Here is a 27,655-nt window from a genome sequence, read left to right on the forward strand (position 1 = left end):
GAAAATGTCAGCGTTGGAAGTCCCCATAAATGCTGTCAACTCCAACAATGTATCTGGCTCTTAAATCTTCCGTACAGTTTCTCTAAGTGGTTGCCCACATTGTGATTAAACACAGCCAATGCTCAGAAAGCAACCACCTGCTAGGAAACCCATGCCACCTCTCAGCTGTGGGAAAGCTGTCTGCCCCCTTTAACAGCCATCAAATCACCACCCCTCCACAGCTGACACCAGGCCCTGCCCATCTACTCTACAGGATATCTTTTGTAGGGTGTTTTGATCTTCCTGGGCATCTTTATTACTATGAACTGAAGAGTCTTTCAGCAAATGTTTATGAAGCTCCATCTGTAGGTGCCACCAACAATAAAATGATAAATAAGGAAAACAATCTAACAGGAAATTACATATGAATAGGCACTTTTAAGACAAGGTGATGAGGGCTTTGGTGAAGTATGTGTAAGATATTAGAGGAATCAAAGAAAGTTTATTACTTACCTACTATCTATAAGCACTGAGGATACAAAACAGTATTCCCCTAAGGGATACAGAGATATTCTCTGCCCTTCAGAAGCTTATAGTCTAAAATTAAAAAAAAAAAAAATATATATATATATATATAAATGTTGATGCCAAGTAATTATGTTCTATGGAAATATGGTATTCCACTATGTTAAATATAAGTTGCTGCTGCAGATAAACAGACATAGCTATAAATAAATTTAGATAAATTTAGTCATTAAAAATAATTTATCAGCAAAACCACTGAGTTGCACAACTTGCGGGCGTCGGTGCATTCCCACATTGCTTACTGTGAGAATGGAAGCCCCTGGATACCAACTTCCTGGGCCTTTCGAACACCTACTAAGCTCTAGGTGCTGTACATGAAGTCTATGAGCAAAAAGGAATCAACCCTGCCCTGTTCCTTGTAACTTACCGTTCAAGGAAGAGACAGACATGTATCAAATACGTATGCAAATAAATGTATAACTGTAATTGTGACAAATACTATAAGAGGAAAACAACAGTTTGCTATGAAAGAGAATAGCATGGAAGAAACATCATTTTAAAGGGGGTCAGGAAGAAAAATTCTCTGTGAGGACCTGACATTTCTGACACCCGAAGGACACACAGAAGTTAACCAGGGAGAAAGAGAGGAAAGGAGGGAGAGGCAGAGAGAAAGAGAGACAGAGACAGAGGAAAAGAGAACATGCAGGCAGAAAGGTGGGAATGAGTTTGGTGCGCTTTGGGACCTGAGGGGAGAAACAGTACTCCAGACACAAGTGATCATGATGAGGAAGGGAAGCAGAGGCCCAAGTTCAGGCAGATCTCAGGCAGGACCTTGTGGGCCAAGGAGAGGACTGGGGGTTTTGGTAAATGCAGTAGAAAGTGACAGGAGTTTGTTAGGCAGAGATCACTCTGCTGGGGGAACATGCAGAAGCTGGGGAGCAAGCAAAATTATGGAGAAACCGGTTTGTAGAGACGTTCAACAGACATGTATCGGACTGACCTCTTTATTTCAGAGTGAAGATTTTAGTCCTAGTCTGTTTCTTCTCCATTTTCTAAACTTCATAGAAATATTTTCATTTGGAAAATGCAAACACATTCCTGTTGTTTGGTCTTTTGTCCTGCCTTAAACAGATATTCCTCAGTCAAATGATTAATGGTCTCTTAATGACAGAACATATATGGATCAATAAACACAAATGGTTTCCTCTAAAAGTCTTTTCATGTTCAATGCACTTGAGCCTGAGGCATTGCTTGGATTTGACTGCCATCTAGTGCCTCTGAAAACACGTGTTTTTGTATTTCTGAGCAAGACACTCCCCAGAACTGTGTGAATGAGCAAATATATTTCTGCCTCTGGAATGGGAGAACCTCGGTTTTAGCTTTACTTATATCGCTTTTACATCGATGCAAAGTAAGTCTGGTCTCATTTATTATGCTCTCTCTTTTCTCTGTACAATGTTCTCTGTCCAATTAGGAAGCAAGTGGGAAGCTGAAATCCAGCCCATGTGCTGTTCCCAAACCAAATGCAGAGGGGTTGCAGCTGCTCGGGGATAGTCATCTTTTCTGATTTTGCACTTACAAGTTAGCAGCAGCTCTGGTGTCACTCCACGGTACTTCCCACACGAAATCCAAGGCTCACGGCTCCCCTGAGGCTTCCAGTTTTAGGATTCGTTTTTGTTTCTGACTGTCGGTTCTTTACAAGGTTCAGAAAGATCACTGGGCCAAAATGTATGATCAAGCTATCAGTTTGGTTGGTTTGGTTTGACTATAAACAATGTTTTGTATAGAAGATTGTAATAATGGCCAGCCAGGCACAGTGGCTCATGCCTGTAATCCCAACACTTTGGGAGACTGAGGTGGGCAGACCACTTTAGGTCAGGAGTTCAAGACCAGCCTGGCCAACATGGTGAAACCCTGTCTCTACTAAAATACAAAAATTAACTGGGTATTGTGGTGCACGCCTATAATTCCAGCTACTCAGGAGGCTGAGGCAGGAGAATTGCTTGAACGCGGGAGGCGGAGGCTGCAGTGAGCTGAGATGGCACCACTGCGTTCCAGCCCAGGCAACAGAGCAAGACTCCATCTCAAAAACAAAAACAAAAACAAAAACAAAAATTGTAATAATGAATGTTCTTTTCAGAAAAGGAGTAGGAATGTACATGCTTTTGTGTTACACTTCTCCATGCACTTGTTCAAACATACTGGAACACATTTTCTTTTCCACAGCATCCTTCATTAAAATTCTCATCTTCTTCAAAGGTCCCAAGCCACTCGTTTTCGTTGGCATCAACCAGCTCCCTTTGACAAGCAGCAGACGTGGGCAATAGATAATGTCTATATCGGGGATGGCTGCATAGACATGTGCAGTGGCCATGGGAGATGCATCCAGGGAAACTGCGTGTAAGTCGATTTTTTTTCTTCCTTCTGTTGAAAGCTCCTGATTCACATTCCATCTAGGAGATTTTTCTGTAACTGGTTTTTGAATCACTCCCATGCTTCCTTAAGTTATACATTTTTTTCTGAAATATGATCTTGAGCTAACAGTGAAGTTGATGGATACTGTATCTTCATTCTTGCTTAGGGATTAGGAACTGAACAATAGCTATCTTGTCAGGAGATGGATGAATTATAATTAACTATATTTTATTTCCTTCTGTGTTTCTGCAATACACTTGAGCCTTGAAAATAACATTAGAAAAGGTTCAGGAGTTCAGTAAGTTCTGGGCAAAACTAATACATCATAAGTATTTTTCTCACTTAGGTCTGAATATATGTAAGGATATGCATTTGTTGTTGTTTATTTATATTGCTGTGTTGTTTGCCTAAGAAAGTATGTAGATGTCTGGTCAATTTACCAGAGGTACTTGATGGACAGGCCTATTATATTACTCTTAGAGAACCTCAGCATATTTGGAATAATTTAAATGAAGGGGTGTGTGTGTGTGTGTATGTAAAGCGTAGAGACCCATGGTGTGTGGGCCTCTATGCTTTATTTTTGAGATTATCCTGTTCAATGGGGAAGTATGAATGAAGATGCTTTCCCCATACACCTGGGAAGTCTATTTTTGGCTAATGATTTTAGCCCATACCCAGGACGACCCTTGAGACCCCTGAGCCTCCTAGTCCTATATTCATGTTCTCTTCCACCCTAAACAGGGAAGTCAGTCTTTTGGTAAGAAGTGACAGTTATTGTCCAAAGTATCTTCTGCTGTTAGAACCATAGCCCCTTGGATTCCTAAGTGGCTCAAAGCCTCTGTTAAAAAGACCAATTTCGTAAATTATTAGGACCTACCAGTTTACTTTGGCAGCTCCCGTTGTTTATCAGCCATTCAGAGCTCTGTGATATAAGAGATGGGCCTTTAGTAGACTCTTCAAAGTTGCTTCTTTCTCTCCACCTGTAATGCTGAATCACTACCTTAGGAAATGTTAGAGTTAGTTAATTCATAGATTATTTGTAACCTAAAGCACAGTTAAGGAGAGCAGGTGAATTCTGGCAAGCTCTCCGAAAATCAGTAACTTTTCATCATCTTGGACTAGGAAAAGAGTAGTCTTCACTAATTTGAGAACAAGCTTGCAGGGGCTTTGTCTGATGTTGACTTTTCCTCTCTCCTGCTCTGCACCCAGCTGTGATGAACAGTGGGGTGGCCTGTACTGTGATGACCCCGAGACCTCTCTTCCAACCCAACTCAAAGACAATTTCAATCGAGCTCCATCCAATCAGAACTGGCTGACTGTGAATGGAGGGAAATTGAGTACAGTGTGTGGAGCTGTGGCGTCGGGAATGGCTCTCCATTTCAGTGGGGTGAGTGTTTGGCTGCTGGTTATTCATTTCTGCTCCTCTTAAGTTCCTTCCAAATAGCTGACTCTCTTCTGAAGTTTAATGCAGAGTTAGTTATCTTAAATGTACAACCCTGATCTGAACTTGCAACTTTATACAAATCTTTATACTGTAAAGATAACTTTATACTATACTTTATACTGAGTAATCAGAAAATAAATATAGTATAACTTTATGCTATGCTTTATACTAAAGAATCAGAAAATACTAATCATTCCCAGGATTTTTCTACCACAAATCAGTTGAGATAATTTAATTATTCAGGGTAGTGTCAGCACAGGGCATATTTAAGTACACATTATAAAAGAATGTGAGTGAATGTTCGTCTTGGAAAAGAGCACTTGGGCAATCTTCCATGTGCATGGAGCCCTTTTAATTGACAACTCTTGAGCTTGCAACAGATTTTGCATTTAAGGAGCCAAAAATCTGGAAAATGAGCTGCAATGGTTCCTGAATTTATTAACAACAATGAATCATTTTTATAGATTATCCAGGAAAGAATAATTATTAGACATTACTAGACATTTGTAGGCATAGCATATTATCTTGTGAGTGACAGCAGCAAGGTTCGAAACTTTGAGAAATTTTATAGTCACTCTACTTTTCTGCCAAAGGCGACTCTGTTTAAAATACAATTTCTTTCATACCATGATTAGATAGACAAATTAGTGTTTTAAAATAACAAATTTACTGCCAGCTCTTTATTTCCTTAGCATGCCCTACCTTAGAGTTTACATTTGTGCCAATGAAGTGTATTATTTATATTCAACATTTTAGCTTGAGTAACAAGACGACATACAGCATATAGGCTTTTTATAATCATCAACACTGACAAAGAACGCAGTGTTCAGGATACTTTTTCTCACTTAGAACTAAAAGTAGTTTTTCACATATGTTCAACTAAAAAAAATCCACATATCAACATTAAGAAATTAATACAGATGCCATTAAATTATGTGAAATTTAAAACATTACAATAATTAGAGATTATCTCTATAATTATAAAATTTCCAGATGTGGCTATTTTTAAATTTCATATTAAAATAGTCATCTACTTACAGGCACAGTGGCTCACGCCTGTAATCCCAACACTTTGGGAGGCCGAGGTGGGCAGATCACCTGAGGTCAGGAGTTCAAGACCAGCCTGGCCAACACTGTGAAACCCCATCTCCATTAAAAATACAAAAATCAGCCGGGTATGGTAGCACACATCTGTGGTCCCAGCTACTTGGGAGACTGAGGCAAGAGAATCACTTGAACCCAGGAGATGGAGGTTGCAGTGAACCAAGATTGCACCACTGTACTCCAGCCAGACTCTGTCTCAAAAAATTAAATAACAATAATAATAAAATATCTCAGAGTGCTATTTTCTTAGTGGTTGATTCATTTTTAAAAATCTAATAAATGTCTGAAAATAACTAGAGATAGTTTAATAAAAATAAAGGACAGTTATCCTAGTTCCAGCTCTCATCTTGCTTATGAAAAATAAAAAACAGCCAAGACAACTTGGAAATGTGTCCTGGGCTGCAGTACTCAACCTTGGGGCAAATAAACTTTCATATTAAAAAAAGGAAAAATAAAAAGAGAAAATCATCTTGGAATACGTTGTTCTCTGTAAATAAGTCTTGAATGCTGAAATTTCAAAGTTCAGCAAACATGTGCTGGGTACCTACTGTGTACTAGGCAAAATACTAAGAGCCAGCATAGTAAGAAACAGGGTAAGAAAATCAGTGCTACAATACTATGTGGTTTGTATTACAAAGTAAATATTAAAAGAAAGGAAATACCAGCACTTTGGGAGGCCGAGGCAGGCAGATGATTTGAGCCCAGGAGTTCAAGACCAGCCTGGACAACATGACGAAACCCTGTCTCTACAAAAAATTAGCTAGACATGGAGGCATGCACCTGTAGTCCCAGCCACTTGGGAGGCTGAGGTGGGAGGATCACTAGAACCCAGAAGGTCAAGGCTGCAGTGAGCTGTGATGGTGCCACTGCACTCCAGCCTAGGTGACAAAGCAAGACCCTGTCTCAAAAAAAAAAAAAAAAAAAAAAAATACATAGAAAATCTGTAACCTGCAACTGAGATTCCTTATCACTGTTTTTTTGTTTTGTTTTTTTTCATTTTACTTCTTTTTCTTAGGGTTGTAGTCGATTATTAGTCACTGTGGATCTAAACCTCACTAATGCTGAGTTCATCCAATTTTACTTCATGTATGGGTGCCTGATTACACCAAACAACCGTAACCAAGGTGTTCTCTTGGAATATTCTGTCAATGGAGGCATTACCTGGAACCTGCTCATGGAGATTTTCTATGACCAGTACAGTAAGCCCGGGTTTGTATTTGATTTAATATCTAATAACAAGTACGTTGAGCAAAGATTGCTACCAGCAATCAATCACAGGAGACTGAGGGGGACCTCAGACTTATGCCTCAGTAGAGGATGCCTCTGAGACTGAAATGAAGAAGGGTTTCTGAGCTGGATAAATAGCTGGTTTGGGTTTTTAAGAACAACTAGTTTTCACATCCCAGAATAAGATGAAATATTCTACCACAATGTCAACGGTGAATAAACCCAGTGCAAAAACCCACAGAAATTAACTAGTATATTATAATTAATTTCAGCAATGCTTTGGGAAAATGGAAACAGAAAAATAAATAAATATTTATTTTTTTATTTTATATATAAATATTTATTTATTTTTCACTCCGTTTTTAGAGAATTTTGGACTGGAAAGCAAAGAAACCCAATAAAATGTAAATATCCCTAAGAAGCCTAGAGATTATTTTTAAACTCCTTACTTAAAAACCTTGAATAAACACAACGTATGGGTCATTTAAAAAAATTGTTGAAGGGCCAAATGCAATGAATATGACCAATTAGAAATGTCAAAGACTTGTTAAGAAGGAAAATAGCATATTCAGTAAAGTAGGAGGAGGATGAGGGTAAGAAAAGAGAAGAGAGAAAGAATGAGAAAGAGACAGAGAAAGGCAGGGTCCAAGGGGAGGCCGAAGAGAAGAGGAAATAAATAGAACCCAGACAGGAAACACATGCTGGGCATGGTGTCTCACACCTGTAATCCCAGAACTTTGGGAAGCCAAGGCAGGAGGATCACTTGAAGCCAGGAGTTCAAGACCAGCCTGGGCAGCAAAGCAAGACACCGTTCCCAAAAAAAAAAAAAATTTTCCTGGGTATGGTGGCATGTGCCTATAGTCCCAGCCACTCAGGAGGCTGAGGCAGGAGGATTGCTTGAGCCTAGGAGTTTGAGGCTGCAGTAAGCTATGATTGTGGCACTACACTCTAGCCTGGGTGACAGAGTAAGACCCCCATCTTTAAAAAAAAAAAAAAAAAAAAAAAAGATAATCCTTTAATGCATGGCAAGCCAGATATGGGCTAAAATTTGAGTAAAATAAAAAGAATCTTATAAATGATCATTTAAATTCAATATATTAGTTAAGAATAGGTTCAGCTATCAATGGCAGGAAACACAAAATAACAAGTTTTTCTCTCTCTCCTATGTAAATTACATCCCAAAAAAAAACTATAGTGGCTCCACAAGCACCAGTGACCCAGGTTCCTCCTGTCTTATTGTTCTGCCCCACTCAGCATGTGACTTTCATCTCATGGTCCAAAAGGGCCACTAGCTCCCTAACTTTACAGTCTATAGGAAGGAGGTTGAGGCGAGAAGGGTGTGTTCTCTCTTCAAGGACATTTCCTAACAGCCGCACATACTTCCTTTTATATTCCATTAGCTATAGAGTTTAGCCACATAGCCACCCTCAGATGCAAGGAAGGCTGGACATGCTGTCTTTATTCTGGGCAACCAGTCACCTGGATAAAAAGACAGGCTCCTATTAGGAAGGAAGAAAGGGAGAATGGCCATTGAGGAAATACCAGTAGTTTTTGCCACAAGCAAAAACTTTTAAATCTTCCACTTGCATTAAAGTTGGACGCCAATAAAGGAATCCAACTAGAAGCTAAGTGGTACAGAGTACCCTGTGCTCAACTATTAGTAGGAGATAACAGACAAGCCAAGTAAACTGCTTTCTTCATCTTGATGGAGGAATTTATAAAAACCTCAAGTATGAGTTCCTGAACACTTAAGCAGCATAACATACAAGGAGAAGAGAGTTATGTTTCTGTAGGGTAAAAGCAGAACTGTCTAATCTACTTTAGTTCTCTGAAGGGGAAACAAATTGAGGTAGGAACAGTGGTCATAATTTATTTAGACTTTCAAGTAGCCTTAGGTAAATTTCCATTCCAGAGACTTTTAAAATGTGGTCAAAGATTTATCAGAGAAAATAAAAACTAATTTAGAAATAGGAAAGAAAAACTAGAGGTAAAAGATAATTGCTCTGGGTGAAGACGTGTGATTGTGTATCCCCTCCAGAAACTGACAGATTTTGGATAGTATGTAATTAAACATGCCAAACCAATAGAGGTAAATTTTAGGAACATCTCACAAGATAAGCATACCAAAAAAGAAAAAAAAAGGTGCAGGGGGGACAAATGAGCTTCAAAATTGACAAAAATGAGGAAATAGACTTTGGAAAAGACTCTGCCTAAAGGGTGATGTCTCCCAGATGCCAGTACCCGCACAGGTGAGGGTCTAAGTTTCATACTTTCTAGTCTACACTGTTCTTCCTTAAGACTAAGATCTATTAAGCTATCATGGCCCAAAGGATGCATAGAATGATGGCATAATAGAAAAAAGTATTTAAAATTCAAGTTGTAGAAATCCAACTAAAAGCATCCTACCTGTGAATGAATCTTGGTTGGCCTCCATCTGGAATACTACCTACTGTTCTGGCCACTGTACCTCAAGGAAGACAGAAAAAAAAAGGAAGGAAAAATAAAATCAACAAAGATATACTGTATAAACAAAACTAATATAATGAAACCTCTTTAATGTGAAAGGCAAGAATTAAAACAACTGTCACTGCAGCCCTCAGTTTAAAGGGCTTCGTGGGATGAACTTGGACTGGTTGCCTTGCCTTGGAACTTTGCAAACACTAAGAGGCATCCCTTGAGGTTAAAGGGAGGTAGATTAGCAAAGTTTAAAAAAAATGATACTGGCTGGGCATGGTGGCTCATGCCTGTAATCCCAGCACTTTGGGAGGCCGAGGTGGGTCGATCACCTGAGGTCAGGAGTTTGAAACCAGCCTGGCCAACATGGTGAAACCCGTCTCTACTAAAAATACAAAAATTAGCCAGGCATGGTGGCATGTGCGCCTGTAACCCCAGCTACTCGGGAGGCTGAGGCAGCAGAATTGCTTGAACCCAGGAGGCAGAGGTTGCAGTGAACCGAGATTGCACCATTGCAGTCCAGCCTGGGCAACAGAGTGAGATCTCTGTCTCGGGGGGAAAAAAAAAAAAGATACTTTGTGAGAAGGATGGCAAATCTAAGGACATTATCTTCCCTCACAGATTTTATGAGTTATGAATATAAATTCAAGAGGTTGATATGTTCCTGGGTTTTCATATGTAATTGTGATTAAGGGGCATTTTAGACCTCATTTCTAGCTAATTCAGTTTCCTGTTGGAGCATGGAGCCACATTTTTCCATGTCTGTCCCTGATGAGACAGGGATAGATAGCATGCTGGGCCTGCTAGCCCATGGTTCTCACATGACTATTTCTATGAATATATAGAATTTTAAATATTTTCAACAAAGCATATAAACAAAGTCAGTGTCTGCACCACAGACAACTGATAATGGACCTAGTACCCTCAGGCTGACAGCCCAAATGTTCTCCCACAATCCAGTGTCCATACCCCAAGTCACTTGCCAGCACTCATGGAAACAGTAAAAACAAGGTGCCAGGGAAGGAAGCAGAAGAAGCCAAACACTAGGTGACAGAAAAAAGTCAGCATTTTGGCTTATGTCTACCAAAGTGCGTATACTCTAGGCCTACAGATACCAACCAGGTATGCAAAAAACTCTGCAGTCCATCTAAAGCCTGCCCACAGACAGAACCAATTGGTAGTTCCAGGATACTTGAATCTGTTCACATTCTATTTCCCTCAATTTAGTGACTACTGAGACTTCATAAAATTAAGCCAGTTAATTGCGGTTTTTGAAAATTATTTTAGCTAATGTCCCTCCCTCACCCACCATGTGACATATAGTATCTTATGGCTGGTTGTAAATCTTTTACTCACAGGAGATATTTGACAAGGGTTCTTTCCCACACCCTTCCCCATCATTTTCCTATAGATTTGTGAATATCCTTCTCCCTCCTGATGCTAAAGAGATTGCCACTCGCTTCCGCTGGTGGCAGCCAAGACATGACGGCCTGGATCAGAACGACTGGGCCATTGACAATGTCCTCATCTCAGGCTCTGCTGACCAAAGGACCGTTATGCTGGACACCTTCAGCAGCGCCCCAGTGCCCCAGCACGAGCGCTCCCCTGCAGATGCCGGCCCTGTTGGGAGGATTGCCTTTGACATGTTTATGGAAGACAAAACTTCAGGTAAATTATGCACAGTGCTAAATAAAAAGCCCAGTGGAAATGCAGTGGTTTGGATTTGGGTCTTTTCAAAAGAGCGAAGTGTAGAACCTTTTCAGATGTTCCAGTGTGCAGAAACACTGAAAAGGGTGTCATCCTTTTGTTCCTCTCAGCTTTCCTGGTTGGCATTTTAACTAAATCTTTTCTTTCATTCAAGCCAGCTAGTGTGTTTTTATATATAGCAATCTATAATTTTATTAACAGGATGATTTTTTCTTAGAAAATTTTCAGTGTTTCCTGTTTTCTATTTTGGGTAGAAAGCCAAAGATTTCAGCCTGTAATCCCAGCACTTTGGGAGGCCGAGACGGGCGGATCACGAGGTCAGGAGATCGAGACCATCCTGGCTAATACGATGAAACCCTGTCTCTACTTAAAAATACAAAAAACTAGCCGGGCGACGAGGCGGGTGCCTGTGGTCCCAGCTACTTGGGAGGCTGAGGCAGGAGAATGGCGTAAACCCGGGAGGCGGAGCTTGCAGTGAGCTGAGATCCGGCCACTGCACTCCAGCCTGGGTGGCAGAGCAAGACTCCGTCTCAAAAAAAAAAAAAAAAAAAAAAAAAAAGAAAGCCAAAGATTTCAACCCAAATCTTCTACCCAACAAATGACATTTCCCAGTCATTTGTTTTAATATCTGAAGACAAGTATTTTGTTTTGCTACAGGGCAGATACATTTGTAATGGCATTTCATGTCTTAGGTCATGTCCCAGGTCTTGCTTGTTACCCTTCATTCCCCATATGGGTTTTCAATGATACTGGTGAAGCAGGAAGGACCTCTTTCTACTCCTCTCTTTTTTTTTTAAAGACACTTTCATTATTTTGCCTAGGCTGGAGTGCAATGGCACAATCCCGGCTCACTGCAACCTCTGCCTCCCAGGTGCAAGCAATTCTCCTGCCTCAGCCTCCAGACTAGCTGGGATTACAGGCATGCGCCACCATGCCCAGCTAATTTTGTAATTTTTGTAGAGATAGCGTTTCACCATGTTGGCGAGGCTGGTCTCGAACTCCCAGCCTCAGGTGATCTGGTCATCTCGGCCTCCCAAAGTGCTGAGATTACAGGTGTGAGCCACCACGCCCGGCCTATCCTCTCATTTTTAATGTTTTCATTTCATGACACTATTCTGGTCATCTTTATAAAAAGTGGTGTCTTGTATTTATTAAGTATGTATCTTTGCCATGCCATGTATTTGGTTATACTACAGGAAACATGGTATCTTCAGATAAAGCAGTGATATTCATTATGTATCTCATACTAACATGTATCTAAACAGTAAAGATAGATAGATATACTATTATGCCAGTATTGATTCAGACGGTGGAACTCTGTCACACCCAGCTCAGCCCCTAGCATCTTGCATGGAAAGGACAGTCATTTTAACAATAATAAGACTGATAAGAATCTTCCAGAGGAACAGCATGTCCTGGAAAAAAAATCAAAACTTGAGGAATTTTAAAAATTTTAATTTTAGTTAATATTTTATTGTAAAAGTATACATGTTCAAAATGTGAAACTGAGAAAATACATAAAATCATAAGGATGAAAATAAAAATCACTCAGGGGATAACCATTGTCAATATTTTGGCATATATTCTTAGAGAACTTTTTTGAGTGCATTTACATAAACATATTTTTAACAAAATTATAGTCTTAAATTATATATGTCATAGCTTTTTTTGTTTATAATTAAATCCTTCTCATTTTCTCATATCCTTAGATATCTCTGAATATAAAATTTTAGCTATATACTCAATAATACTGAATATTTAGGTTAATTTCACTAATTCATTAGTACATCATGTGGCATAACGTAACAGCAAATATTTACTTTGAAACACTCTTGTTTTTAAAAAAAACTTGTAAACAGAAAAAGCTTAAAATGTCCCTCACCACTACTGTCATATTCTCTTAGGAAGGTATTGAAATTTGCTTACATAGATCTAGTTCAGAACATTGCTTCATTACTCATTTATTTTTTCCTGTATAATGGTTTACATAAGTGAGTTTACAATCAGAATAATTCAAACACTGCTTCCATATGAATAAAAGTAAGCACAGATTAGTTATTCAAGTACCTAAAATGCTGATTTGATTTTATGTTTAATTAGCGATATACAATTGAAGAAACAAATTTTCTAGCTCCTGTCTGTCTTGCAAAAATGAAGTTCCTAGAAACTAACGTGTACATACAGAAGTAGTTACTAATACTGCAGGAGACACAGGTGAGTTAGTTGAGCAATGCAAGCCCTCTTTCATCAGGATTGCAGAGTTCTAGCATAAAATGAAGTATGTACCCCAGAATAAACTAGCTCAGAATATTCTTATTGGAATTCAAATTTCTGTGCACTTTGACTCGAGTCCTGTATCTGTGATGTAGGACTAAATGTGGCTCCAAATCCCTCACAGTAGAAAAATAGATAATGGCATTGCAATCACTATTTGAATCCCAGAGATAAGCTGCTTGTTGTGCAGGCATATATGCTCAGACAAAATAAAAAAGACACAATATGGGTGAAGGCTGAATTATAGTTATTTGGTCTTTTCTCTGGATCCTCTGAGGCATCAACTATGCTGCTTCCATAGTGGCTCCAAGCCTCCAGGCTGCACCTGTTCAGCTTCCCTGGAAATGCTGGGACTAGCCAGAAAACTTTTAGAAAAGAATTGGACCTATAAAATCAAAGCACATTGTGAATGAGATGCAACATATATTATGGATATGTTTAATTTCTAACTTTTCTGGGATAAAATTAATGTAAAATCACCTCTTCCAGAAGAGAAAAGGAACTGTGAGGGTTGTGGAGGAAGGGGTTGAGAGAGAGAGAGAGAGGATCAACACATAAGATGTACTCTGCATTAATCAATTCATAGTCTTACTACTTAGGTTTTCTTTAGACTCTTCCAAATCTATTCCTTCAGTAGTATTTTGCTGAGTACATTTCCTCAAAGTGTTAACTGTTAATCAGGTTTAGGAGTCAAGACTTATTAAAAGAAATATTTATCCAGAATACTTGAATATCCATACCTAAATAATCAAATATTAAGAACATTATGAAGGTAAATTTATAACAGTATTATCTTGGAATCCTAATTTCTTAAATAATCTCTTTAATAATATTTTATTTTACTTTTGACCAAATTATATACAGCTTCACATTTTAGGACTTAAAATTAGCCTTTATAACAAGTTTGTTATAAACTCATTTGTTATAAACTCATTTCTTAAACTCAAAAATCATTTGTTTATCTAATTAAATAGGGTGGTTGCCAGGATCTGGGGAAAGGGGAAATGAGGAATATTTTTTCAATAGCTATAAAGTTTCTGTCATGCAAAAGAAATAAGTTCTAGAGATCTGTTGTACGACATAGTGTCTATGGTTGACAGGATGATAATGTGCACTGAAAATATGTTAAGAGGGTATGTCTATTGTCAGGTGTTCTAAACAGCAACCCCCCAACAACAAAAACACACACACACAAAAGAATACAAGGAAATTTTTGGAAGTGATGGATCGATTTGGTACCCTGCTTATGGTGATAGTATCATAGGGTGTGCATATTTCCAAAGTCATCAAGATGTATATTTCATTTTTTAAAACAAATTTTTTAGAGACAGGGTCTCACTCTGCTGCCCAGGCTGGAGTGCAGTGACACAATCACAAATTACTGCAGCCTTAAACTCCTGGACTCAAGCAGCCTCCTGAGTAGCTGAGACTATGGGCGTGAACTGCCACACCAGCTAATTTTTTTTTTTAGCAGTCAGGATCTTGCTATGTTGCCCAGGCTGGCCTTAAGCGATCCTCCCACTTCAGCATTTCAAAGTGCTGGCATTACGGGCATGAGCCACCATACCCAGCCAAGATGTATATTTTAAATGTGTGTAATTTTTGTATATCAATTATATCTTTTTTTTTTTTTTTTTTTTTTTTGAGACGGAGTCTCGCTCTGTCGCCCAGGCTGGAGTGCTGTGGCCGGATCTCGGCTCACTGCAAGCTCCGCCTCCCGGGTTCACGCCATTCTCCTGCCTCAGCCTCCCGAGCAGCTGGGACTACAGGCGCCCACCACCTCGCCCGGCTAGTTTTTTGTATTTTTTAGTAGAGACGGGGTTTCACCGTGTTAGCCAGGATGGTCTCGATCTCCTGACCTCGTGATCCACCCGACTCGGCCTCCCAAAGTGCTGGGATTACAGGCTTGAGCCACCGCGCCCGGCCTCAATTATATCTTGATAAAGCTATAAAAAAATTTATTACAAGCTTTTTAGTTACCCAGATAATACTTTCAGAATTTGAGTAGAAGTAGTGAACTCTCTTCCCTATCCTGTTATTAAAATTATCTCTCCTTCTTTATATGCTACCTAAAAAGTTAAATATCTGTCAAAAAATTAGTTATTTCCTTTTGATTTTCATTTACAATGCATACAATATACTTTTTTTCATGTGCAGAGTAGTATCTATGGTGTTGTGTGTACTAATATCAGACAAAGGGCCATATATCTCAATCCTCCTGGTATTTACATTCCTGAAACAATGTGTTTACGTTAATGTTTTGTCTATAGAGTAGATACAACATGAGCAGTTTCTACTTAAAATAATTCTATGTATTGCTTAAAGTGAACATTTGCTCAAAGTATTTTTGTCACAGATTTGTCATAAAATTTTGTTTTCTGTTTTAAGTGAATGAGCACTGGCTATTCCATGATGATTGCACAGTAGAGAGATTCTGTGAGTCCCCTGATGGTGTGATGCTCTGTGGCAGTCATGACGGACGGGAGGTATATGCAGTGACCCACGACCTGACTCCCACTGAAGGCTGGATTATGCAATTCAAGGTGAAATGTTACGATCTTGGCTACATAAACAACCATACATTAGCAATATAACAAATCAAAAATATCAGAGAAAAGATCTCACATTTCATTGACTCAGTATATACTTTGAAAAGTAACATTTACTATTAAAGTAATATACAACTCAACTATATATTGCTTAATGATTAAAAGTATTTTATTTCTGAACTATTTCAAGTTGAAACTTTTAAAATCTTTTTTATTATACTCTCAGGTTTGTTACGTAGGTATACATGTGGCATGGTGGTTTGCTGCACATCAAACCATCATCTACATTAGGTATTTCTCCTAATGCTATCCCTCCCCCACTCCGACAGGCACCGGTGTGTGATGTTCCCCTCCCCGTATCCGAGTACTTTCGTTGTTCAGCTCTCACCTATGAGAACATGCGGTGTTTGGTTTTCTGTTCTTGTATTAGTTTGCTGAGAATGATGGTTTCCAGCTTCATCCATGTCCCTACAAAGACATGAACTCATCTTTTTTATGGTTGCATAGTATTCCATGGTGTATATGTGCCACATTTTCTTTATCCAGTCTGTCATTGATGGGCATTTGAGTTGGTTCCAAGTCTTTGCTATTGTGAATAGTGCTGCAATAAACATACATGTGCATGTGTCTTTATAGTAGAATGATTTGTAATCCTTTGGGTATATACTCAGTAATGGGATGGCTGGGTCAAATGATATTTCTGGTTCTAGATCCTTGAGGAATCACCACACTGTCTTCCACAATGATTGCACTAATTTACACTCCCACCAACAGTGTAAAAGCGTTCCCATTTCTCCACAGCCTCTCTAGCATCTGTTGTTTCCTGACTTTTTAATGATCGTCATTCTAAGTGGCATGAGATGTTATCTCAATGTGGTTTTGATTTGCATTTCTCCGATGACCAGTGATGATGAGCATTTTTTCATATGTTTGTTGGCCACATAAATGTCTTCTTTTGTGAATTGTCTGTTCATATCCTTTGACCACTTTTTGATGGGGTTGTTTTTTTCTTGTAAATTTCTTTAAGGTCTTTGTAGATTCTGGATATTAGCCCTTTGTGAAATGGATAGATTGCAAATTTTTCTCCCATTCTGTAGGTTGCCTGTTCACTCTGATAATAGTTTATTTTGCTGTGCAGAATCTCTTTAGTTTCACTAGATCCCGTTTGTAAATTTTGGCTTTTGTTGCCATTGCTTTTGGTGTTTAGTCATGAAGTCTTTGCCCATACTTATGTCCTGAATGGCATTGCCTAGGTTTTCTTCTAGGGTTTTTATGGTTTTAGGTCTTAACATTTAAGTCTTTTATCCATCTTGAGTTAGTTTTTGTATAAGGTGTAAGGAAGGGATCCAGATTCAGCTTTTTGCTTATGGCTAGCCAGTTTTCCCAGCACCACTTATTAAATAGGGAATCCTTTCCCCATTGCATTTGTCAGGTTTCTCAAAGATCAGTTGGTTGTAGGTAAGTGGTGTTATTTCTGAGGCCTCCATTCTGTTCCATTGGTCTGTATATCTGTTTTGGTACCAGTACCATGATGTTTTTGTTACTGTTGCCTTATAGTATAGTTTGAAGTCAGGCAGCATGATGCCTCCAGCTTTGTTCTTTTTGCTTAGGATTGTCTTGGCTATGTGGGCTCTTTTTTGGTTCCATATTAAATTTAAAGTAGTTTTTCCAATTCTGTGAAGAAAGTCAATGGTAGCTTGATGGGGATAGCACTGAATCTATAAATTACTTTGGGTAGTATGGCCATTTTCACAATACTGGTTCTTCCTAACTATGAGCATGGAATGTTTTTCCCTTTGTTTGCATCCTCTCTTATTTCATTGAGCAGTGGTTTGTAGTTCTCCTTGAAGAGGTCCTTCACATCCCTTGTAAGTTGGATTCCTAGGTATTTGATTCTCTTTGTAGCAATTGTGAATGGGAATTCACTCATGAATTGGCTGTTTGTTATTGGTTTATAGGAATGCTTGTGATTTTTGTACATTGATTTTGTATCCTGAGACTTTGCTGAAGTTGCTTATCAGCTTAAGGAGATTTGGGACTGAAATAATGGGGTTTTCTAAATATACAATCATGTCATCTGCAAACAGAGACAATTTGACTTCCTCTTTTCCTAATTGAATACCCTTTATTTCTTTCTCTTGCTTGATTGCCCTGGCCAGAATGTCCAATACTGTGTTGAATAAGAGAGACAGGTGAGAGAGGGCATCCTTGTCTTGTGCCTGTTTTCAAAGGGAATGCTTCCAGCTTTTGCCCATTCAGTATGATATTGGCTGTAGGTTTGTCATAAATAGCTCTTATTATTTCGAGACACATTCCATCAATACCTAGTTACTGAGTTTTTACCATGAAGGGCTATTGAATTTTGTCAAAGGCCTTTTCTGCATCTATTGAGATAATATTGGGATTTTTTGTCATTGTTTCTGTTTATGTGATGGATTACATTTATTGACTTGTGTATTGAACCAGCCTCGCATCCCAGGGATGAAGCCAACTTGATCTTGGTGGATACACTTTTTGATGTGCTGTTGGATTTGGTTTGCCAGTATTTTATTGAGGATTTTCGCATCGATATTCATCAGGAATACTGGCCTGGAATTTTCTCTTTTTTTGTGGTGTCTCTGCCAGGTTTTGGTAGCAGGATGATGCTGGCCTCATAAAATGAGTTGGGGGGATTCCCTCTTTTTTCTATTGTTTGGGATAGTTTCAGAAGGAATGGTACCAGCTCCTCTTTGTACCTCTAGAATTCGGCTGTGAATCCATCTGGTCCTGGGCTTTTTTTGGTTGGTAGGCTATTAGTTATTGCCTCAATTTCAGAACTTGTTATTGGTCTATTCAGGGATTCGACTTCTTCCTGGTTTTGTCTTGGAAGGGTGTATGTGTCCAGGAATTTATCCATTTCTTCTAGATTTTCTAGTTTATTTGCATAGAGGTGTTGATAGTATTCTCTGATGGTAGTTTGTATTTCTGTGGGATCAGTGGTGATATCCCCTTTATCATTTTTTATTGCATCTATTTGAGTCTTCTCTTTTTTCTTCTTTATTAGTCTCACTAGTGGTCTATTTTGTTGATCTTTTCAAAAAACCAGTTCCTGGATTCATTCATTTTTTTGAAGGGCTTTTCATGTCTCTATCTCCTTCAGTTCTGCTCCGATCTTAGTTATTTCTTGTTTTCAGCTGGCTTTTGAATTTGTTTGTTCTTACTTCTCTGGTTCTTTTAATTGTGATGTGAGGGTGTTGATTTTCGATCTTTTCTGCTTTCTCTTGTGGGCATTTAGTGCTATCAATTTCCCTCTACACACTGCTTTAAATGTGTCCCAGAGATTCTGGTATGTTGTGTCTTTATTCTCATTGGTTTCAAAGAATATCTTTATTTCTGCCTTCATTTCGTTATGTACCCAGTAGTCATTCAGGAGCAGGTTGTTCAGTTTCCATGTAGTCGTGTGGTTTTGAGTGAGTTTCTTAGTCCTGAGTTCTAATTTGATTGCACGGTGGTCTGAGAGACAGTTTGTTATGATTTCCGTTCTTTTACATTTGCTGAGGGGTGCTTTACTTCCAACTATGTGGTGTGATATGGTGCTGAGAAGAATGTACATTCTGTTGATTTGAGGTGGAGAGAGCTGTAGATGTCTATTAGGTCTGCTTGGTCCAGAGGTGAGTTCAAGTCCTGGATATCCTTGTTAATTTTCTGTCTCGTTGATTCTCATTGATCTAATACTGACAGTGGGGTATTAAAATCTCCCACTATTAATGTGTGGAAGTCTAAGTCTCTTTGTAGGTCTCTAAGAAGTTGCTTTATTAATCTGGGTCCTCCTGTATTGGGTGCATATATATTTAGGATAGCTAGCTCTTCTTGTTGCGTTGATCCCTTTACCATTATGTAATGCCGGTCTTTGTCTCTTTTGAACTTTGTTGGTTTAAAGTCTGTTTTATCAGAGACTAGGATTGCAACCCCTTCTTTTTTGTGCTTTCTGTTTGCTTGGTAAATATTCCTCCATCCCTTTATTTTGAGCCTATGTATGTCTTTGCACGTGAGATGGGTCTTGACTCTTCATCCAATTTGCTAGCCTGTGTCTTTTAACTGGGGCATTTAGTCCATTTACATTTAAGGTTAATATTGTTATGTGTGAATTTGATCCTGTCATTATGATGCAAAATGGTTATTTTGCCCGTTAGTTGATGCAGTTTATCCATAGCATCAGTGATCTTCACAATTTGGTATGTTTTTGCAGTGGCTGGTACTGGTTGTTCCTTTCCATGTAAGTCTTCCTTCAGGAGCTCTTGTAAGGCAGGCCTGGTGGTGACAAAATCTCTCAGCATTTGCTTGTCTGTTAAATATTTTATTTCTCCTTCGCTTATGAAGCTTAGTTTGGCTGGATGTATAATTCTGAGTTGAAAATTCTTTTCTTTATGAATGTTGAATATTGGCCTCAACTCTCTTCTGGCTTGTAGAGTTTCTGCAGAGAGATCCACTCTTAGTATGATGGGCTTCCCTTTGTGAATAACCTGACCTTTCTCTCTGTCTGCCCTTAACATTTTTTCCTTCATTTCAACCTTGGTGAATCTGACGATTATGTGTCTTGGGGTTGCTCTTCTTGAGGAATATCTTTGTGGTGTTCTCTGTATTTCCTGAATTTGAATGTTGGCCTGTCTTGCTAGGTTGGGGAAGTTCTCCTGGGTAATATCCTGAAGAGTGTTTTCCAACTTGGTTCCATTCTCCCCGTCACTTTCAGATACCCCAATCAAATGTAGATTTGGTCTTTTCACATAGTCCCATATTTCTTGGAGGATTTGTTTGTTTCTTTTCACTCTTTTTTCTCTACTGTTGTCTTCTCGCTTTATTGATTTGATCTTCAGTCTCTGATATTCTTTTTTCCACTTGATCAATTTGGCTACTGATACTTGTGTATGCTTCACGAAGTTCTTGTGCTGTGTTTTTCAGTACCATCAGGTCATTTATGTTCTTCTCTAAACTGGTTATTCTAGTTAGCAATTCATCTAACCTTTTTTCAAGGTTTTTAGCTTCCTTGCATTGGGTTAGAACATGCTCCTTTAGCTTGGAGGAGTTTGTTATTACCTACCTTCTGAAGCCTACTTCTGTCAATTCACCAAACTCATTCTCCATCCCATTTTGTTCCCTTACTGGCAAGAAGTTGTGATCCTTTGGAGGAGAAGAGACATTCTGGCTTTTGGAATTTTCAGCCTTTTTGTGCTGGTTTCTCCCCATCTTCGTGGATTTATCTTCCTTTGGTCTTTGATGCTGGTGACCTTTGGATGAGGTTTATGAGTGGACCTCCTTTTTGCTGGTATTGATACTATTCCTTTCTGTTTGTTAGTTTTCCTTTTGACAGTCAGGCCCCTCTGCTGGAGTTTGCTGGAGGTCCATTTCAGACCCTGTTTGCCTGGGTATCACCAACAGAGGCTACAGAACAGCAAAGATTGCTGCCTGTTCCTTCCTCTGGAAGCTTCATCCCAGAGGGGCACCGCCAGATGTCAGCGGAGTTGTCCCATATGAGGTGTCTGTCGGCCCTTACTGGGAGGGGTCTCCCAATCAGGATACACAGGAGTCAGGGTTTCACTTGAGGAGGCAGTCTGTCCCTTATCAGAGCTCAAATGCTGTGCTAGGAGAACCGCTGCTCTCTTCAGAGCTGTCAGGCAGGGATGTTTAAGTCTACTTGAGCTGTGCCCACAGCACCGCTTCCCCTAGGAGCTCTGTCCCAGGGAGATGGAGGTTTTATCTGCAAGTCCCTTACTGGGGGCTGCTGCCTTTTTTTCAGAGATGCCCTGCCCAGAGAGGAAGAATCTAGAGAGGCAATTGGCCTTGCTGAGCTGAGGTGGGCTGCACCCAGTTCAAACTTCTGGGTGACTTTGTTTATATGGTGAAGGGAAAACCGCCTACTCAAGCCTCAGTAATGGTGGATGCCCCTCCCCCCACCAAGCTTGAGCATCCCAGTTCGACCTCAGACTGCTGTGCTAACAGTGAGAATTTCAAGTCAGTGAATCTTACCTTGCTGGGCTCCGTGGGGGTGGAACTCACCAAGCCAGGCACTGGAGGGAATCTCCTGGTCTGCCAGTTGCAAAGACTGTAGGAAAAGCGCAGTATCTGGGCCGGAGTCCACTGTTCCTCCTGGTACAGTCACTCACGGCTTCCCTTGGCTAGGAAAAGGAAATTCCCTGACCCCTTGCAGTTCCCGGGTGGGGCAACACCCCACCCTGCTTCAGTTAGCCCTCTGTGGGCTGCACCCACTGTCCAACCAGTCCCAATGAGAAGAATCGGGTACCTCATTTGGAAATGTCAAAATCACCCACCTTCTGCATTGATCCTGCTGGGAGCTGCAGATGGGAGCTATTCCTATTCGGCCATCTTGCCAGCTGTCTCTCAAATTGAAACTTTTATAAGAGTAAATGTGTTCCTGCTCAGGATGAAATACTGATAAAAATATCAACAATAAAAATGTAGGATACTGATTATAACTCCCTGAGTTAAATCATTATGACTTAGGCAATTTGTTTCATCAAGAGAAGATTAAAGCTATAATGGTTATTTCTACTTTTTTCTTCCTCTTACCCATCTCTCCATAAATACAAACTATAACTTAGAAATTTAGGTTAAATAAGACCTTTTTTTCTGAGACAGAGTCTCACTCTGTTGCCCAGGCTGGAGTGCAGTGGCACAATCTTGGCTCACTGCAATCTCCGCCTCCTGGGTTCAGGCAATTCTCCTGCCTTAGGCTCCTGAGTAGCTGGGATTACAGGTGCACACCACCATGCCCAGCTAATTTTTTATTTTTAGTAGAGACAGGGTTTCACCATGTTGGTCAGGCTGGTCTCGAACTCCTGACCTCGTGATCCGCCCGCCTCGGCCTCCCAAAGTGCTGGGATTACAGGCATGAGTCATGGCCACCAGCCTCTACTTTTTCTTTTTTTCCCACAAGAACATTTGGATGTTTCTGGAGAAAAAAAAAAAAAGAAAGAAAACAAAGGCATGATTAGCATTAATGTCAACATCAACTCTGGCTAATATTTAGGCCAAGATTTTATGTGAACCAATTTATTCTGTCTACCTAAATCCCACTGTAATAACAGCAATGTCACATCATGGCTATCACCATTAATGAAGGGTACTGTGCCTTGTTTAAACTACCTTCAGTTATTATTTCATCTTACTTATAGTTGAAAGGGTTGTATTAAGAGTCATAAATTATACAACAAAATAGTAAAATTGGTAAAGCTGTTAGCAGTCCTTCTTGGTTAAGTATTCTGCCAAACAGAAGTGCCAGACCATTAGCACAACTAACAGTGTGTAGGAGTGAGCCCAGGCCTTCCAAGGCATTCAGCCAGCATGGCAGAAGCATGGGGTCTAAGTTTCTCTCCAAACCCCCTACACAATATATTTGGCACTTTCTATAATTTGTCACCTGGGGCAATCATTTCTCTGTCCGTTAGCAGAATAATGAATCTGAAAATACAAGATGAATGTGGTAAAGTGCGTATCAAGTGATCAGCAGCTTTTTTGCTGCCAAGTCCTTGGAGAAGAATCATATAGTTTTAATACCTTGATCTTGCTTTTCTGTTTATTAGATCTCTGTTGGATGTAAGGTGTCTGAAAAAATTGCCCAAAATCAAATTCATGTGCAGTATTCTACTGACTTCGGTGTGAGCTGGAATTATCTGGTCCCTCAGTGCTTGCCTGCTGACCCAAAATGCTCTGGAAGTGTTTCTCAGCCATCTGTATTCTTTCCAACTAAAGGGTGGAAAAGGATCACCTACCCACTTCCTGAAAGCTTAGTGGGAAAGTAAGTAGAAAACCAAAACAAAGCTTGGTTCCAAGCATCCAGAAGCCCATTAGGTACACTGTTGTCAAGCCTGAAATTATGTGTATTTGTGGGAAAAATGCTTTCTTTCTCCCTAACTCTAAATGTTCTTTAATTGGTGACTTTCATCATAACTTCCATGATGAGCTAACTTCAGACCTCAATTTGTAATCCTCAGACTTGGCAAAATGGGCTTTCGTAGACTCTTCTATTTTCCATACCTCAAATGGGAACAGAGCAATAATTTCATCTGGGCTTGGAGCCAGATGAAAAGGTGTACCCTGCCTTCTCAACCTTGTAGACTGTGGACCGCTGTGCACTATATACTTTCCACATTATTGCCTTATCATTCCATGATAGACAGAGCCAGGAGCAAATCCTAACTCATCATGCTATTTCTACCAGTGTGACTTACAGGATCCATTTTCCTCTTACCAAAGCATTATGTTCTGATCCTGCAGTGAGAGGTAATCAGCCAGGACCAGTGATGAGCACAGGTGATTACACCTTGCTCTGCAAAGTCTGTGGATATATTAATTTAAGGCAATTCCAAAAGATTTATCTTCTACTTTAAAAGTAGGGGGAAAGATACACAAAAGAAAATAACAGGTGCACCTCAACTGTATTAATCGGATAGTCTGACTAAACAAATCTTCTTGTGAAACATACAGAGCCTTTGAATAAAGTGCTTACACACAGATTTCCCAGTGTCCCATAGATATTACTACCACTCATGGTTTTCTGGAATGTATCTTAAGAGCTTATTGAATTAACATACTAAGAAACTAAATCAGGATGCTTTCAGCTGCAAGGAACAGAAAACCCAATTCAAACCAGCTCAAAATTTGTTGTTTCTATAATGAATGAATCCAAAGATAAATGAACTCTAGGGTTGGTTGATTTGTAAGTGGAACGGTGTCTTCAGGGACACTGTTCTTTCTTATTCTCTTAAGAGAATGTCTGCTGTCCACAGCACTGGTGCCATACTCTGCTCTCTCAGGCTGGTTTTGCTATTGAACGTGAGATGGCAGCCAGAGAACTGGGGCAGGATGCTTCCGTACTTATGTCCAGTGAGAAAGAAAGATAGTTGCTTTTTTTTCCGAGACAGCCAGAACAAGCACCACCTTGCATCCCATTGGTACCAATTAGCCACTCAATAGTTAGGAAAGTGATATTACAATGATCATTTCATGGATTATCTGGGGCGAAGTGGATGCTGGGGAACCACCATGATGTCTATCATAAACTCATTTTCCCCTCCCATTCTCTCTCTTTTTGTAATAATGAGGTATAATTTACATTCGGTAAAATACATACATCTTATTCAGATCAATGAGTTTTTACTGTTGTGTAACCCATGTAACCACCACATAAAACAAGGTACAGAACATTTATATCACCCCAGAAAGTTCCTTCATGTACTTTGGACTCTTTAAACCAAAACAGTATGGCATAGTTTAATATAAGGATAATTATGAGGCTTGTTTTTTCCCCCAGAAGACAGAGAAGAACAAAGATGAAATTAAAATCTCAGAGATAATGTCCTTTAATATAAGCCTTTCAAAATTGTTTTGTAATTAGCACAGTTACTCTGAGAATATTGATTGTCTTCAGGGAATTCAGAAAATGCTGCCTCCCAACCGCCTGAGGGCTGTGTGTATGCTGACAAGGCTCTTGTCAAAGGCGTCACTCACCTTCTGTACAATTTCAGGAATGAAATTAGTGAATCTAAATTGCATCATGACCACAGAACTCCAGTTCAGAAGAAACCTGATTTATGAAAGTTACAGATTTGTATATTTAAATATTTCTGTTTCTTGACACAGAGATTCCACTGATTTTAACTTTGTTGTGCAAGTTTGCCCCGATATTCTGAAATTTAAATAAAACCAGCTTGAAAGTTCCATTACTAGAAAGATAAAAGTGCTCAGAAAACATTTTTTATTAACCTGTTTCATCTAGTAAGAGTGTCTTAAATGTTTTTTCTCTTGAGTACTGAATACACATACAGGACAATGGACCTAAATAAAGTTAACTTTTGTTTTTCACTCCTTTGCTTTTGCATTGTCAATAGTCCAGTAAGGTTTAGGTTCTATCAGAAGTACTCAGACATGCAGTGGGCAATCGATAATTTCTACCTGGGCCCTGGATGCTTGGACAACTGCAGGGGCCATGGAGATTGCTTAAGGGAACAGTGCATCTGTGATCCGGGATACTCAGGGCCAAACTGCTACTTGACCCACACTCTGAAGGTAAGGGTAAAGCCCTGGACAGAAGCATTAGTCACATCATGGGCCATGCCTAGGAATCAACTTATATATGAGACATAATCTATAACAATGTCCTTTGGGTCCCCCAGGAAATAAAATCATTTCAATAGAAACTTTAAAAATGCTTCCTAAGTACAAGAATATTAGGATCAAGTTCTAGTACAGTTTATCCAATTCATAAAATGAGCCAGACTGTACGGATTACAAATGATAAACACTCTGGGCTTTTTTTTTTTTTCTTAAGCAGACTCTTTATAAAGTCAATATTAAGCCTTTTTTACTTCACTTTTTCAACTGATGCACTATTTGAAGGAGGATATTATTGTTATCGTTGTTATGAAATAAAGCAGATAATATACATTATCACAAAAGACCAAATTTTCAAAAAGGCCTAAACAGTACCTGAATTTTTGTTTAGAAAATTCTATGTTCTGATTTGTTGACTGCTGAAATGGGGTTGTGTATTAAGAATGGAGAGGTCATTTTTGCAAGCTTTAGCTCTTACATCATTATTTAATATGCAAAGCAAATAGTTACCCAACACAGTTGCCATATATGTACTCTAATTCTGTGAATAAACATAGTGCATTTGTCATTACAATAATAGATAAATGACTAGGCTAAAAAAAGCAAAATTCCTAGTGATTGAAATCCAACATATGAAAGGCAACAATGTAAACCAAATCTGTTCTGTCATTTGTGTTTGTTCTAATACTTCAACTATGGAATTGAACATTTTTTAAACAAAATTGGAACAATGCTCATTTGTGTCTAAAGATGTAAGTACATTATTAACAAATGGGGTTACCACAGGGAAAACATAGCTTTATATACCACAGATAATTAATAAACTTTTGAAAATCTAATTTCTTTCATGAGCACTCAAATTTTATTAGTATTCCTCAGTTGGATAAGAAATTGTACAAATCTATAAAATTATAAACCCTGATTAAAATCTTCTAATGATAGTTTACATGGTTAACCATGCATTTCTTCTGACACTTGTTTTCTTACAAACCTTCAGTTATAAAACATATTCATTTGCTATCCATTAATGAGATGTAGTCAGACTGACATTTGACTGTATATCTTTAACTATAGAATTATCTTCTAAGTTTGAGAAAAAGAAACTGTTTAAATCATTTAACTACACAGGATAGAACGCTCCTTAAATGAAAAAATATAGGTTTTTCTGTATACAGCTATTGCAACTGCAACTAGAACAAATTGCCTTTATGATATCTTTTCATCATTTTAAACAAGAAAAAATGTGTCTCTACCTAATACAAATCTGTATTATGGATAAAATGAAAGTACTGTGGACAGAATGAATGGGGAAATTAAGACCTTGACTGTGAGGAGATAAGTAAATTTTACATAAAATGTAGCCATGAACCTTTATACTTTGTACACTCTCTGAAAAATAGATTTCCTGGTTGTCAATCATTCTTAGTTAAAAGGATAAACTGGAGACCCAGGGAAAAAATATTTTATTCTAGATTTTGAGTACTTGTCGCCCTACCACTTGGCCCTGATAAACAGGTGAAACATCTTTCAACCTGCCTTCTAAGGTTTACTTTCTTTTGACTTTATATAGAGAGATTTGATTTCAAGTGTCCCTGCCTAACCATATAGACCTTCAGGGTTCACTCTGTGCTAGAGGCTGAAGGATCTTGGCTGCCTTAGGCAGTCTCCAAAGTGAGGGCACACACACCAGGACAATCCATTGGGGAATGTTGGGGGGAAAGTGCTGGATTGCATGTTTATATTTTATCTTATTGCTTTCAAATTTACTTTTTTTTGGCATGTTTCATAATACATTACAATAATACTTTTATATACTATATAAACAAATATACATATTTGGGGGTATATGCTTAAATAACTTTTTACAAAT

The 27,655-nt window shown here is 39.0% G+C and overlaps 1 protein-coding gene across 2 annotated transcripts in view; it reads left to right on the forward strand.

The window, feature by feature from the left end:
• Nucleotides 1-27,655, forward strand: part of RELN (reelin) — a 517,743-nt gene that overhangs the window by 462,281 nt on the left and 27,807 nt on the right. For both annotated transcript variants that reach the window (XM_033192854.1, XM_033192856.1), the window contains exons 47-53: nt 2,764-2,904; nt 4,129-4,306; nt 6,483-6,676; nt 10,560-10,816; nt 15,518-15,672; nt 23,256-23,470; nt 25,563-25,740. In XM_033192854.1, coding sequence (XP_033048745.1) covers nt 2,764-2,904; nt 4,129-4,306; nt 6,483-6,676; nt 10,560-10,816; nt 15,518-15,672; nt 23,256-23,470; nt 25,563-25,740 — 1,318 coding nt within the window. The remainder of the gene's footprint in view (nt 1-2,763; nt 2,905-4,128; nt 4,307-6,482; nt 6,677-10,559; nt 10,817-15,517; nt 15,673-23,255; nt 23,471-25,562; nt 25,741-27,655) is intronic.

The sequence above is a fragment of the Trachypithecus francoisi genome, unplaced genomic scaffold (assembly GCF_009764315.1).
Source record: "Trachypithecus francoisi isolate TF-2019V2 unplaced genomic scaffold, Tfra_2.0 Lachesis_group4, whole genome shotgun sequence".
Classification (NCBI taxonomy): Eukaryota; Metazoa; Chordata; class Mammalia; order Primates; family Cercopithecidae; genus Trachypithecus; species Trachypithecus francoisi.